Below are 15,152 nucleotides of genomic sequence, written 5' to 3' on the forward strand. Positions count from 1 at the left end.
CCAATCCCCGGGCAGAACGGGAAGGGTTGGGCCAATCAGCGTGCTAGGGCGGGGCTTAAGGGACTCTCCGGCGGCTCAGCGAACCCCAAGGAGGGAGATTTAACCCTTTCCTTCCCCTGAGACTTGGCTCAGGCTCCTCCTCGTGGCCCGACGAACTCTCTTGCCTGAGCGGGTTGTGGGACCATGCGGGATTAAGGACCCGAGCTGGTTCCTGAGTGGTGTGGGGCTGACACCGGGTCCTGGCTTCTTGCGGAGGATGCCCTCGGGGTGGGGAGCAGAATGTCTAGGGGCGCGGCTGATGACCAAGCCTTAGCTCTCCGTGGGGCCTCTCCTGCCTCCATGAGGGCACCACCCTCAGGCTTTGCCCCTGAGATCTGGCATGTCTCTAAGACCCGAGGGGCTCAAGGGCTCCCTTCAACACTGGACACACAGACCTGAAAGTTTGCGAACTTCCCCCCACCCCGCCTCCGCCTTCCCCAAAGGAAGCACATGATGCCGAAAGGCTTCTGCCTGGGTTCCTGATGAACGGGATGTCCGACAGCTAGGGGTCAGTGGTGTCAATGGACTGAAGGCAGTTCCTAGGGTCGGGTTGACGCCAGAGCAAATGCCAGGTCGGGGCGGCAGGGCCCGGCAGACATAGGAAGCCATCAAGTTGCTGCCTTGAAGGGGCCTTACCCTGTGCTCATACTTAAAAGTCCGGCTTCAAGGCGAAGGAACAGAATTCAGGGTGAGATCGCAACCTGGTCCAGATCTTCAATGAAATGAGCTAAAAATAGCCGAATATTCTCGGAGAGGAGGAGGGGGCAGTGCTCAGATTTCTCTCCAAGGTCAACCCCAGGAAATCATTCATAGCCACCCTCCAACCCTATCCCCCACCCCCAAACAGAATGAGTCAATAACCATTTTCTATAGAAGTTTATTCCCAAAACAGAGCGCGGCTTCACGGAACAATTTACACAGACAGGAAAAGGAGCCACTGGACTGGAGGGGGGACTCCCCCTCCCAGAGAAGGGCAACTACAGAACCTAGGACATAGCAAGGACAACCCCCTCTCCCCACAGCAGACCCTTCAACCCTTCAAGGGCTAGGGTCACTCTGGGTAAGGAGAGCTGGGGTCCTGGCTGGTGGGATTTGGCACCAGTCAGTAAAGTAGAACTTTTAATCTCCTTGAAAACTGCCTCCAAGAGTATGCGTGAAGGAGGTGGGTGTCTGCACAGACCCTCCACAGCCCTGCACGGCTGCTGTTCCCAGTGGTAAGAAGATGCCTACTCTTACCACTGGGCCTTCTGGGCCTGCTGTTCAACAGGGGACTCAGAGCTGACCTTTGGACTGGGACGACTAGGGGGTTAGAAACCCCTCAAGATGACTTAGGTTCAGGGTGCTCACAAGTGGGTCCTCCAAGCCCCTCTCCCACATTCTCTACCTTGCACTTGTAAACAAAGGGGGGGGAAAAACATTCTCAACTGTAAACAAAGTGTAAAGTTCACAAAGTTTTAAACTGTAAACAAAGTGTAAAAACTGTTTTAAAATCTTGACCTGTAAACAAAGTAACAAAATGTCAAAGCCCCCAGTTCTGGACATCAGACAAAGTAATAAAAGTGAGGGTTTGTGAACTGGGTCCTAACAGTCGTTTTTCCCTTTACAAGGGAATCAAGGAGTGGTGGAACTGAGTCACTTCCTGCAGCCCGGGTGCCTGGGGCCAGGGAGGCTCCTGTAAACACGGGAGGCAGTGGCACCTACATTCTGAGTCTTTAATTCCCTTGTTTTTGCTCCCTTTGCTCCCCCTCCGACATCACCCTTCAGAATAAATTCTAGCAGGGGGCAGTGTCAGGGAACCGAATGGCACCACGATATTTGTACACGGCAGGGGCAGGGGCTGCGAGGACTCTATCCACCCTCTGCAGGAATGTCTGAATAGAGGCCTGAGCCCCTCCCCGTGGGAGAAAGGGGAGCCTAGATCTGTAAACATGACATCTGCTGATCCACTAGCGCCCCACAGCATCAGTCCTGGGACATAAGGCAGTAAGTGGCAGGGACTCCGCATAATAAACACACACATCCACGGGGAGGGGCAGCATGAGCGAGCCCCTGTGAGGAGGTCAGAGGACCCCTGTTTTCAAGACCAACCCTCCAAGCCCCCAAAGTGTGCCCTGTAACATCCAAGCAAAAGCAAAGATTAATTCTGCACTTGGGGCCCCGACAGTATGCAGATCAACCAGGGAATAGGGGGTGGGGGTGCATTTACCCCTCCTGTCTGAATCCTCCCCATTAAGATGAGAGGAAAGAGCCAATAATTTGCCAGGGACCCAAATGGGCCCAAACTCTGCACCTCTTTCCCCTCTGTCCCCCTCCCCCTCCCAGCCCAGCCTTAGAACCCCGGGAGACAGAAAAGCTGAAAAATAACATAAGCATATCTCTCTGGTTACAAAGGTACAAAACGTATAAAAGTCCTCCCTCCAGCTCCCTTGCTCCCTGCACCTGTTACACGCTTGCACATGCTTGCACACGCTCACAGAGGAGCATGGACAGTCAGCGCTACAGCAACAGGGAGAGCTGGGAGCAGGGCTGTGGGAGGCTGCCCCGGGATTGGCCCCCAAGTCCCGGAGTCTCTTTTGTTAGCCCAGATCCTCCATCACCCTCCGCTGGTCCTCTTCTGCTCAGCTGCTCCTCAGGAGTGACCCTCACTTCTGGGAACTCTGCGGAGTTGAATGTGGAGATCGAAGGTGACTGCTGAGAGTCAGGTCCCCCTGGACAATCCACCATACCTGACCCGGGCCACCTCCCCCATCACCTTCTCCTCTTAGTCCCCAGCCTCCTTATGTCCACTCTGCGGTTCTTAGAGCCCTTCACCCATTCTGGAACCCAGACTCACCAGCAAGGCCCTTTGACTGGCCACCTATGTCTTTTCTCTAAGCACTGAGTGAGCATCTACTATGTAGAGATTCTGTTAAACACCTGACCAAAAAAAAATCTCCCAGATTTCCACACCTCAACAAGTTTGCTACCGCAGGCCTATTTTGCAGATGATGAAACAGGCTCAGAGAGGTCACCCCCTGAGCCTCGGCTTGGTCCTCCCAGCCCTCCCCAACAGTCAGACCCCAAGGCTGGGCTGCAGGAGGGCCCAGGGGGTGCTCCCAGCTCCCTCATCCCCACCCCAGCATCCTTCCAGAGCCTTGGGCACCTCAGATCTCCTCCTGCACCCTCTCCTTCCCGTCTTCTCCCCCATCTCTGCTCAAGTTCCGATGGTCTCCTTCCCCAGTCCCAGGGTCTCCTTCCCTCTGAAGCCTTTTGTCACCCTACGGACCTCCACAAAACCTGGCCTAGTTGTTCCTCCTCCTTAAAACTCAGCTCTGCTTTTGGCTTCCAAGGCCTGGTCCTTTCTGGTTCCTTACCACTCTCTCTGACTCCTGTACCCAGCTTCATCCCCTACCCTACAAATACATGAGATGCACCAGGTCCCAGCTCAATTCCTCTGTGGCCCACCCCACAGTGCCCACAGGCAGGAGGAACTTCATATAGACTGAATGAGTAAGAGAATGAATGATTCACTCTCAAACTGAAGTTCCACAGCCTGACCCTATGTCTGACTTCTTCTTATCCACACTCCACCCTAAGCAAAGCTCCCAAGCAGAGACTCCTCCTCTCCTCCCTTCCCCTTCCACTTTCCAGGCTACCTCCTGCCCTCCCCCTTCCACGAGCTCAAGCTCTGTGGAAGGCACCTCACTCTCCTCCTGAATCCAGGAGGTGCAGGCCGAGGTCACACAACCACCCAGTTCCTGCTTATCACCCCACTTGCTGCCAGACTTCTGCCCTCAGCCCGTGGCTTCCTGGCTGTGCCAAGCCCAGGGCAGCCCACACTCTCTGCCAAACCCCACCCCGTCTGGTGGCAGAATATAGGGCAGGGTGCATGGGAGCTTGCCCTAGACTGACGGGGGTGTGAGCAGGTGGCCGGACGCCTCTTACTCTGAGTCTGGCGACAGCTCCGAGATGCTGTGGGAGGTGGCGGAGCGAGGCGTGGAGGGTCCAAGCGCAGAGGCCGTGACAGAAGGTGTGGCGGTGGTGTGAGGGCCCGAGGGCGTGCTTGAGGACGGCACGGAGGACGAGAGAGCTGAGGAGTTGAAGGAGGCAAGGATGGAGGAGAGGATGTCCAGTTGCTCTGTGGAGGGGCCATGGCCCGGGCCACTGGGGGGGTCTTCCCGAACTCTGAGCAGCTGTGGGGCTGGCCCGAGGCCTTCTCTTGAGGGGTGCCGGCTAGGTGCGTGGTCCAGCCGCTCCCCTGAGTTCGATCGCTTGGACAGAGAGTCCAGGGGCCGGGATGGCAAGAAGGGGTCCCTTGAGAGTTGCCGCTGGGGACACAGGGGCAGAGGCGGGGGCTGTGGGTCAAGGTCCCGGGCACCACGGGGTGGGGGCAACGTGCTCAGCCACTCGCAGGGCGCCCCTCGGTCCAGCGCATCCCGCGACCCGAAGCGGCCCGCAGTGGCACCAGGGTAGTCCCTGGGTGGCTGCCGCCGTGGTAGGGTGCTTCCCCGATCCCTGGGCTCCGGGCGGCCTGGCACGGCATCTAGGCGTTCCTGGGAACCCGGCCGGCTCAAAGGACGCAGGACCGGGGAGGGGGCCTCCTCCAGCCGCTCTCGGCTCAGCTGCCGCCGCAGGAGCAAGTCCAGCTGTTCTCGGGAGGAGTAGCGGCTGGTGGGCTGCGACAGGCTGCCAGTGCCCCCGCCAGCACAGATGCGACCGTAAGAGGCAGCCGGCACGGCACGGTGGCCCAAGGTGGCAGCACGGCACCAGGACAATTCAGGGGCGCCCCGGGTCTGTGGCACCAGCGGGTACTGCAACCGGTTCTTCAGGATGCCTGTGGGAGGAACACACGGGGGACAGTGTGTGTCTGGGGGCCAGGAACTCCCCCGGGGCTAGGGACGCAGCAGCCTCTGGGATCCCTGGGACATGGACTTGGGGGCAGAAACCCTTTGGGGAGAGGATACAGAGGCCGCTTCTGGGAGTCCCAGAGAGGCTGCAGGACAGGGGTAAGAGTGAGGTGGCAGTAATCCCTGGTCTTAGGACAGGGGTGGTCCCCATGCTGTGGGGGTAGGGGCAAACCACCCCCCAAGATCAGAGGAGGAGCAGCCCCCAGGTCCTGGCAATGACGCAGCACCCAGGTCAGGGTCAAAGGGACAGAGATCCCCAGGGTTGGGGCAGGAGCAGTCCCCGGGGTGACGCAGGAGTGGAGACAGAGACCCCCTTGAGCTGGGACAGGAACAACCCCTTGGGGCCCCTGGAAAGCACAACCAGGGGGAAGAAACCTTCCAGCGGGACAGGGAGGAATCCCTCGAGTTAAGGCAAGAGTGGCCCCTGGGGTCTCTGTGGGGCAAGCAAGTCTCAGGCCAGAATGGGGCTGTCCCGTGGGACCCTGAAGCAGCGTAGAGGAGCAGAACCCCCCACATGAGGGAGACAAGCCCTCAGGGTCTCTGTGAGGCTGTTTGGATTAAGAAGATGAAATCCTCTGGCTCAGGGCTTGGCCACTTCCCAGGGGTCCCTGGAGCACAGGCTTAAGTCAGTCTTCTGTTCTATGTTTTGGTTTTTCAGCCAGGGCATGTAGGATCTTAGCTCCCCCAACCAGGGATCGAACCCGCACACTCCCTGCATTGGAAGTGAAGCCTTAACCACTAGACCCCCAGGGAAACCCCGAGGGCTCCATACCTTTTCTCTGGCGCTGGGCCCCACCCAAGGAGGTTTCATCACCACTGGTCAGGGCCAGGTCCGGCTGGTTGTTGTTAGCCGCATCCTTGCTGGTGTCCAGCCCCAGGCGCCTTTCGGAGCCCCAGGTCTGCAGGGCGCAGGGAGCAGCCTCGCACTCCCCCAGCGCCGGCCAGTAGGACAGGAGGTCGTTGCCGTCCACGTCTGCGGAGCCGGGGTAGATGTCAAGAGTCACCGCAGGGTTTGACAACCCCTGCGATCCAGACTCAGCGGCCCCCTAGCCTGAATGACGCCTGAGATCTGCGCTTTTCTCACGCAGCAGCGGTAGGAATGGGAGGGTGTCTCTCAGAGATGCATGGAACCATCCAGGGACTGAGGCACTGGTAAGCTCCCCCTACTCTTGACTGGAGGCAGACAGATACTGGTGGTGGGGGAACCCAATGGCTAAGGGGTCAGGAAGACCAGGCTGAACCCCAACCCTCAGGGAAGAGGAGGGATGACATGTCCCCCTGTAACATCCCCGACCTTGCTCATCTGTTGCCTGGGCCCCTTCTGGGTCTCTAGCCAGCAGAGCTCTGCTGGGAGGCTGGATGGGGAGGTGTGGGAGCACCCCACGATGACCCCAAAGTCAGTCTCAGGAATCTTCAGGGGCCAGTGGGGCTCCTGGGTCATGCCCAAGTGGAATATGGGGTATCTCTTGGTCACCCATGGTGTCAGAGGGGTCCTATCACCTTTGGGGTGGGTAAGGAGCCTCTCGCTCTGGGCTGCCCGGCGGAGTGGACGCTGGAAACGGCCCCGCGTCCGGCCATTGTCCTCACTTTCCGAGGATGGGATGGACAGACTTCTCTCCTCCTCCAAGGACAGGTCACTGTCAGAGTCGGAGTCTGCGCCTGGAGTGGGGAAGGTCAGGAGAAACATACGGCAGTGGCCGGGGGAGGTGAGGGACGTGGGGGTCTTGAGGGAGGCTCTGGGAACATGGGGCAAGCTTGGAGTAGGGGGCAGGAACAGGACTGGGACGTGGCCAGGAGACCCAGGGCTGGGTGGGTAGGTGCTTCCTGGAGCTGTGACCTTGGGGGAGCTTGCCCCAGCCCTGGCAGCTGCTGCTCCCACCTGGGGACAGAAGAAAGGGGAACGGGGGAGAGACCCTCTGCATCCCTCCTCTCTGGCCCGAGCCCCCACCTCCACCAGCATCTCGATGGAACATGGCCACGTCCAGGTCAGTGGGGCCAGCATGAGCCTGGAGGCCATGGTCAGTGTGGTCAGCCGCTGAGCCGTGTCGAACCAGGACGTTGTCCCTGGAAATGCAGGAGCCCCCATCAGAGAGGGATGTGACGGGGTGCTGTGGAGGTGGGGCGCCTGTGAGTACCCAGCCAGCCACACACGGGATGGCTCAGAAGGTGCCCCTGGGTGTGAGGCAGAAGACACTGGGGCAGAGGCAGCAGAGCAGAGGCCGAGATGGCCAAGACGGGGGAAGCCAGCCGCGGGCCGCCTGCCCCTCACGAGGCGACCCCTGCCCTCACCTGAGGCAGCTGCGGCCCCGCTGGCTGTCCTGGTCCTGGGTCCGGCCAGACCGGGCGCTGCTCACCGAGGAGACGGTGGAGGCACCAAGGGTGATGCGGATGAGGCCGCTCTCCTCGAAGAGGGCCGTGTTGTTGTAGGCGCCGGGCCCCTGGGGCGGTGAAGGGGACAGGCGCGTGAGCCAGCCCTGGGGAAGCCTCCAACGCTGGCCTCCCGGGGCCCCCACCCTGACTCTTCCACCCAGACGGCCCCTCACCGTCCCAGGCGCTGGCCTGGCCTCCTCGGGCGCTGCCTTCCTGCCCAGACAGGCTGGTGTCCAGGCAGCCCGCGCGTCTGCATTCAGGACACAGAAGAGCAGCAATACCACCAGGCCCTGCGGGTCAGCAAGGATCAGAGAGGGGACAGTGAGGGTCCATGAGAGGCCAGAGCAGGGCCGTGAGGGGGTCAGCTAGGGCCAGTGGAAGTCACTGCGGGTCAGCTAGTGGGATCAGTCATTGCAGATGAGAGTGAGGCAGTGGGGAGCCCCCAGGGGGACCCAGTAAGGGAGTCAGGGAAAGTCAACAGAAGTAGGAGAAGTCATAAGTGACTGGAGTCAGTGAAGGTCATTGTGGACCAGCAAGCGGCCAGGAGCCTCAGCACTGATGAAGGTCAGTCCAGGCTCAGCAGCAGTCAGCTGTCAGTCACCAGGTGGGCATCAGCTCCAGGCCTGGGGTTAAGGCCCCGGGCCCCACCCTACTGAAGCCCCATCTGGTCCACAGTGAGGGAGGGGGTGCCAAGGGTTACCTGGAGCCCACAGAGTCCAGCGTGGAGGTAGTGGAAGGCCAGGATGCTGTGGTTGACCGCCAGGAGGCCAAAGAGCCAGGAGGCACTGATCAGTAGAAGGAGCAGAAAGGAGCTGCGAAGGGTCCTGCCGCGGGAACGTGAAAGGACACAGGACACGCAAGGGTCACGCAGGGCTCACGTGGGAGACATAGGAGGACACACAGGGGGCGTGGAGGGAAAGGAACTCACACAGAAACGTGGGGGGGTCTCAGGAGGACACTAGGGGAGTCTGGAGGTCACAGACGGAACCAGGAGTACTCAGGGGGCCACGAGGGGACACGGGGAAAGCCGACTGGAATTGGGAGGCGGGGCATGAGAGAAAGCACAGAAGGCGCATGGAAACACACAAGGCAAAGGGCAAACTGAGCCATCCAGGCCTTGGGAGACTGGAGAGACAGCAGGTGGAGACAGACGTGTGGGGCCAGGGTAAGATAAGGGTACCGGAGAGGGATCGCAGGCTAGGGGATGAAGGGTGACTTCAGCCCCCTACCCAGAATCTGGAGCCCAGCCTGAATCAGGGTTGCTCCGGGAAGCCCCCCAACCCCACCCAGGAGACGGCTGTCATTCTGATAATCCCCCACGCCCCCAGCCAGCTAACTCACAGCACAGAGGTCTTCTTGGCCTCCCTCTGCCCAGTGGAGCAGGACGTGCGGGCCGCGAGGAGAAACATGGTCCCATTCATCTGGACCCACAGCCAGACATTTGGATCAGGGGCAGGGCAGAGAGAGACAGAGAGAGTGAGAGACAGACAGAGACAGGGACAGAAGACACACTAAGACTCACAGGGAGAGAGGCAGAGCCATGCGAAACAGACACAGACACACACACACACAACACCTAGATCAAAACCAAGGAGAAACAGAGGAGCTTAGAATCATAGAAAAAGTCAGAGATAGGGAAGCAGTTCAGTTCAGTCACTCAGTCGTGTCTGACTCTTTGTGACCCCATTGACTGCAGCAAGCCAGGCCTCCCTGTCCATCATCAACTCCCGGAATTTACTCAAACTCATGTCCATTGAGATGGTGATGCCATCCAACCATCTCATCCTCTGTCGTCCCCTTCTCCTCCCGCCTTCAATCTTTCGCAGCATCAGGGTTTTTTCAAATGAGTCAGCTCTTCGCATCAGGTGGCCAAAGTATTGGAGTTTCAGCTTCAGCATCAGTCCTTCTAAAGAATATTCAGGACTGATTTCCTTTAAGATGGACTGGTTGGATTTCCTTGCAGTCCAAGGGACTCTCAAGAGTCTTCTCCAACATCACAGTTCAAAAGCATCAATTCTTCGGCGCTCAGCTTTCTTTATAGTCCAACTCTCACTTCCATACATGACTGCTGGACATAGCTTTGACTAGACGGACCTTTGTTGGCAAAGTCCAACAAAGGGAAGTCCATCAAAGGGAAGCAGAGAGGGACGGAAAGATAGAGACAGGTAGGGAGGGCAGCCAAGTCTGTGAGCCCACATCTCCCATCTCCATGCCAGCCGGGCAGGAACAGAAGAGGAGGCCGAACCCAGGAAGCCTGCAGACTGCCACCTGGCACCCCTCGGCCGATACCACCACACCCGCTACAGGACCACCTCCCACCCCGTCCCACTGAGGGGAGCACAAGGCGGCACTGAGCGGAGGGTACTCACCAGGAGCACGAGGATGACAGGGCCGGCGAAGCTCCAGATGAGGGGCTCATGGATCGAGATCCAGCAGAAGTCAGGGTTCCCATAGCCCTCGGGATCCAGGCCAACAGCCAGGCCTGAAGGGGAGAAGGGACAGGACAGAGGGGGTGTGTTCCAGAGCTGCCGACCAACCCTCTCAGGTACCTGGGGAGAAGCTGGGGTGGGGGCAGGGCAGGCTCCTCCCTGAACAAGTGGCATGGGGGGCTGAGGCTGGGGTCACGATCAGGGGCAGGGGTCAGCCCATGTGATGGACGGAGGTCTGGGGTCACAGGTCTGGACAGGCCAGGGAGCAGGGCCCTCACCCAGCAGCACGGCAGGCACACCCCAGCCCAGGGCGTGATAGAAGCGCATGGCGCCGCGGTCCACGTTGCGGGGCTCCACCTGCATGCGGTAGAGGTGCAGCCCCTGCACGAGGAGCCACGCGAAGGTGCCCAGGAAGAAGTAGTGCAAGAGGATGGCGACCGCAGTGCACAGCAGCTGGTGGGGGTTGGGGGGGCATCAGGACCTCTCCCGCCTCGCCCCACCGCTGACCCCCCAACCACCGCACCCTACCCCAGCATCCCGCCCCAAAGTGACTGAGCACCCCTGACCTCTGACCCTGCACTCTGGCCCCCTCCGCCTTCCTGGGCCCCATGAGGTCAGCAGGACGTGGGTCCCCCTGCACCTGGTTTTGGGTCCTGTGGATCCCCAGCAGGAACAGGAGCTCAGCCACCCCCAGGGCGGCAGCCACGTTGGCATGGATCCCCCGCATGTTGGACTTGAGGCTGCGCAGACTCAGCAGGACGGCCGCGGTCAGCAGCAGCGCGGCCACGGACACCGCCATGACCACGTGGGTGAACACCGCCAGCAGCTCCAGGTCACCCTCCAGCCGCTGCAGGGACACGGAGGGTCGCAAGGGCTGTCGGGCACTCCTGCCCTTTGACCCTCCCATTCCCTCAGCTCCCCGAACCCAGCCCCACCTCACGGGGGGAGGCATCCATGAGGACCCCGAAGGTGCCGGTCCGGCTGCAGCGACACCGTGCATGGGACCCATTCCTGTGCACCAGCTCACAGTCCCGTGCGGTCCACAAGCCGTGCTGGTCCGCCCTGTGGCCACAGCGCAGTCAGACTGACCAGCCCCATGGGGGAGAGCCCCGTCGCCAGGCAGGGGTGTGTGAGAGGCACTGGGAGGGGCTGCGGGCGCCTGGAGTTGGGGAGCCGCATTCCTCATGGGTCTGGGAGCACAGGGGCGTGGGTAGGGGCCCCAGGGGCAGGCCGGGCCTCCCAGGGGCTACCAGGGGGACCAAGGGTTTCCAGAGTGGAGGTCCTCACGGGCCAGGCGGGTCCCACTGCACGCAGATGGCCTTGCTGCGATTCGCTGTCTGTAGTAGGCGGAACTCCAGGCTGATAGGGGACTCCAGGACACCCCTTAGGAAGTTGCGTCCGTGGAACACAGCCACGCTGACCACCGGGGAGTTCATAACTGGGTTCTGGGGAACCCTGAGGAGACACCCCACCTGGGCTTGGACGCTGCCAGCTTTCCCAAGCTCTGGCTGCCCACCTCCCTGTCTTCCCTTGCCCAGAGCTTGGGGTGCCCCAGGCTGGGTGTTGTTTCTGAGAACCCCTTCAGCCTCCACTGAGCAGCTTCAACACCAGAAGTCCATGGCCTGGTTCTGCAGAATTACAGCTGAGGGGCTCTGGACCCACTGCGCATAGTGGAGCCTGCAGCCTAAGCAGCTGTAGACTTTGTGTCTCCCTGCACGCCCCCGGTTGGCCCCCTTTGGTCAGCCCATCTTCATCAGCCAGTCTGCCTGCCTGGCTGGCTCCTGTATCCTTTATGTGACTGGCCCAGCTGTGGCTCTGTGTCTATCTAGTCCCCCAAACACATTGACACAGTGGATCCCGGCATGGACGAGACTCGCAGAGCAGGAGCGGGGCCAGGCGTGTCTCTGGATGATGGTGAACCTGCTTGTTTGTCCACCATAAATGGGGGGGCTAGGCTGGGTTGGAGTGTGCGGGCAGCCCATGGGTGAGGGGCCTGGGGGTAACTCTACTTGTACCTGGCGCCCCGGCGCTCGGCCTGGAACTGGGCAGGGAGCAGCCCCCCAAGAGTGCGGTAAACTAGGAGGATGACAATGGAGATCCCAGGCTCAGGCTCGGGCTCTGGAGGGGCTGGTGGGGGCGCCACGCTTGAGGTGGTGGCATTTTCCATGCTGCTGCCGCTGCCAGACAGAACTGCCAGAGGAGAGGGAGGGGCCGCTGTCAGTGACCTCTGACCCCCAAGCACCCACAGACCCAGCTCTGACCGGGAACCAGAATCAAGCATGGGAATCTCTTCTCTGAGGGTCCAGAACCAGGGAGTGCAGGGAGCAGGCACCATTGAAGAACTCAGCCCCCAGGGGCTGAATCCCAAGTATCCAGGCCTGTGAGAGGTCATTTGCGGTGAGGGGGAGGGTCTGGGCAAGGGTCAGACAGGAGGGCCACGCAGTGTCCAGCTTTGGGTGGAGGTGGGGCAGGGAAATGGGACCTGGCCCAGAGGTGACTTCTCACCTTCAGCGGGGGATGGCCGTGGGGCCTGGGAAGGCAGCAGCACATGCGTATGAGGGTCCCAGGCATCCTGGCCCCGGAAAAGGTTGCTGTGGTAACGAGGGTAGCGACGGGTGCCCCGGGTGGGACTGGGGTGCTCCATGCGGTCGATGCTGAGCACTGCCCCGGAGGAAGAGGGGTGAGACCCAGCAAGGATCTCTGCCCTGTGCTGAGGGATCTCCCCCTCCTACCTCCCCCCACCCTGGACCCAAGTCCCACCACCCACATGGCCTCCCGGCTACCAGCGCAGAGCCTGTGTCCCTGCCAAGTACAGTCTCCAGCCACTAATGTTGCCATCCATAGCCCCCGCCCCTCGGACCTCCGGGTCTGAGTTCACAGCCCCCTGTCCCAGCCCACCCTCCACATACTGATGTTGGGTGTCACCAGCCCCACGGGGTTCAGGTACGTGAGTTCCATGTTCCTCGCGAGCGTGGCTGCGTACTCTTCCAGGCGCTGCACCAGCCCGGCGCTGCCCGGGGAGCCCCCAGGGGCCCGCTGCCCCAGCGCGGCCCACAAGTCCCCGGTCTCTGGAGCGAGCAGTGCAGAGCCGGCCCACAGCAGATTCTGGGAGGACGGAGGTGAAAGTGGGCCCAGCCAGGTGAGGACACGTGAGGGTGTGCCTGAGGGGTCTGGTGAGGTGTTCAGGGGGGCCCCAGTAGGCAGGGGGGGTAGGTCTGGAGTGGACAAGGCGGGAGAAAGAGCCCGTGACCTTCACTTCCCAGGGATCAGGAGGGGCCTGAGCAGAGGGGTGGGGGTCTAGGGCCAGGAGATCAGGAGACCTGGGTGCAGCCTCACCTCATTGAAGTGGGCGTCCTGTGTGGCTGTCAGCCCGAAGCCCTGCTGGTGGCTCTCAAAGGCCAGCAGGTGGGCCAGCAGGCGGGCAGTGACTCGGACGTCCTGGCTGAAGTAGTGGTCAGTGTGGCCGGTCACCTCCCGCAGCCTCTGAGCCAGCTTCTTGGCCTCCACCGTGTCCAGGACCGTCTTATTCAGCTCCAGGCCATCCAGCTGCCGGATAAAGAAGAGGGGATCACTCTGTGGTCCCTTGGGCCTTTGTCAAAAGCCTCACGGGAAGAAGGGTTTGGCCAGATTAAAGGGCCACATGGAAAAGCCCAGGATGTCAAGGGCTGGGGCATGATGTGTGGGGCCCGCCATGGGCCTGGGGAGACGGGCCAGGGCCACTGCTGGGGCCAGTCTTGTGTGCAGGGCAAGGTGCAGGCAGTCTCACCAGCAGATTGAGTTCTCGGAAGGCCGGGGAGGTACAGTTGAAGAGGTCAGGCTCCAGCCAACCCCGGTCCTCGTCGCACAGCCGCACGGCCGCACCTGAAGGCAGGTGACCCTCGATCAGTCCTGGGGCCTGGACCCCTTCACTGAGGAGGCAACCACAGCACTCTCCTCTACCCCAGGGGAAGCTCTGATGCAGGGTCCAGGGAGTATGCATCCAGGCTGCTCCCCTGGATGGAGAAGACCCAATCCCTAGCCCAGATGGGCCCCAGGCGCTTATCAGTGAATTCCTAGAGGTCTGGGGGCCATTTCAAACAGCCATGACATAAAGGACACAAGGGCGGGACTGTGTGTATGTGCTGTGTTGCGCTCAATTGTGTCTGACTCTTTGTGACCCCATGGACTGCAGGCCACCGAGCTCCTCTGTCCTTGGGGATTTTTCCAGGCCAGAATACTGGAGTTGGCTGCCATCCCCTCCTCCAGAAGATCTTCCCCACCCAGGGATTGAACCCAGGTCTCCCACACTGCAGGTGGATTCTTTACCGACTGAACCACCAGGGAAGCCCAAGAATACTGGAGTGGCTCGCTTATCCTTTCTCCAGGGGATCTTCCCAACCCAGAAGTCAAACCGGGTCTCTTGCATTGCAGGAGGATTCTTTACCAGCTGAACTACCAGGGAAACCCTGTGTGTGTGTGTGTGCACGCATCCAAACACACAAGTCAATGCTCACACCTACACACGAGTGGATGCTGTGTGACCCAGGACAAACACACAGACACACAATGCTCCCTCTGTCTCTCCCTTTCACACACACACACACACACACACACACACACACACACACACACACACGGACCAGGTTTTCCAGTAGAATTTTGTGACCAAAATAGGGTGGGGATCAAAATTTGCACACAAAATTCAACTGCCCCAATGACTTTGCTGCCATCTCTCCCTAATCTGTGAGACTGGAATAAGAGTTGAACGAAATTGACCTGGCCCTTAAGAGAGCTTGTCACCCACCAGCAAGAGGGACACTGTCTTAAACACAGAGACCCCTTCCCAAAAGACAGACATAGACACGTGCGCAGGCACAGGAAACACACACGAGAGCATGCACACGCAGACAGCTTTGGTCCAGCCGTGGCAGGGACCTCAAGCAGCGGGGAGGGGTCTGTGGGGTCCTCCAATGGAGGACAGAGGTCTTTCAAGACCTCGGGCAGTAGAAAGAGGCCTGCAGGAAGCTGAGGAACTGAGCAGGAGTCTACAAGGAACTTAGGAAGTGTATGTGTGGGGGGAAGGGCCTCCAGGGACTTCGAGCAGTTGGAAGGAGCTTTTAGAGACCTCAGGCAGTGGGGAGGGGTCTGCAGGGACTTCAGGCAGCAGGAGGGGTCTGCAAAAGCTCCGGCAGTGGGAGGGGGCAGCGCACCTGAGCAAACACGTACCCCTTACCTGCACCCCGCAATCCTGCCCAGAAGCCAAGAGAAACAGATGGAGGCTCAGTGAGGGTTGAGGGGAGGGAGCCAGAGCCCCAAAGAGGTAATGAGGGACCAATGTTGCCCCCCACCCCACTCCCACCTCTTGGCAGGAACAAGGCCAACCAACTCAGGAAAAGAGGTGGTCAGAGGACAGGCCGATCGCCACCCTCAGCAATGTGCCTGTCCCCCA

At 60.3% G+C, this 15,152-nt stretch overlaps 1 protein-coding gene across 2 annotated transcripts in view; it reads right to left on the bottom strand.

Annotated features, from left to right (window-relative positions):
* Positions 1-900: 900 nt before the first annotated feature.
* Positions 901-15,152, bottom strand: part of CELSR3 (cadherin EGF LAG seven-pass G-type receptor 3) — a 29,206-nt gene continuing 14,954 nt past the window's right edge. The window contains exons 17-36 of one of the 2 annotated variants that reach the window (XM_043442408.1): positions 14,937-14,951; positions 13,491-13,585; positions 13,061-13,270; positions 12,634-12,829; positions 12,230-12,385; positions 11,740-11,914; positions 11,012-11,179; positions 10,660-10,786; positions 10,365-10,571; positions 10,003-10,177; positions 9,665-9,777; positions 8,637-8,716; positions 7,996-8,119; positions 7,469-7,585; positions 7,215-7,363; positions 6,874-6,989; positions 6,426-6,584; positions 5,698-5,898; positions 3,964-4,852; positions 901-2,696 (exon numbers count right to left, since the gene is read on the bottom strand). In XM_043442408.1, coding sequence (XP_043298343.1) covers positions 2,669-2,696; positions 3,964-4,852; positions 5,698-5,898; positions 6,426-6,584; positions 6,874-6,989; positions 7,215-7,363; positions 7,469-7,585; positions 7,996-8,119; positions 8,637-8,716; positions 9,665-9,777; positions 10,003-10,177; positions 10,365-10,571; positions 10,660-10,786; positions 11,012-11,179; positions 11,740-11,914; positions 12,230-12,385; positions 12,634-12,829; positions 13,061-13,270; positions 13,491-13,585; positions 14,937-14,951 — 3,500 coding nt within the window. In that variant the 3' untranslated portion in view covers positions 901-2,668. The remainder of the gene's footprint in view (positions 2,697-3,963; positions 4,853-5,697; positions 5,899-6,425; positions 6,585-6,873; positions 6,990-7,214; positions 7,364-7,468; positions 7,586-7,995; positions 8,120-8,636; positions 8,717-9,664; positions 9,778-10,002; positions 10,178-10,364; positions 10,572-10,659; positions 10,787-11,011; positions 11,180-11,739; positions 11,915-12,229; positions 12,386-12,633; positions 12,830-13,060; positions 13,271-13,490; positions 13,586-14,936; positions 14,952-15,152) is intronic. The other variant, XM_043442407.1, reaches the window with a different exon arrangement.

This window comes from Cervus canadensis, chromosome 22 (assembly GCF_019320065.1).
Source record: "Cervus canadensis isolate Bull #8, Minnesota chromosome 22, ASM1932006v1, whole genome shotgun sequence".
NCBI lineage: Eukaryota > Metazoa > Chordata > Mammalia > Artiodactyla > Cervidae > Cervus > Cervus canadensis.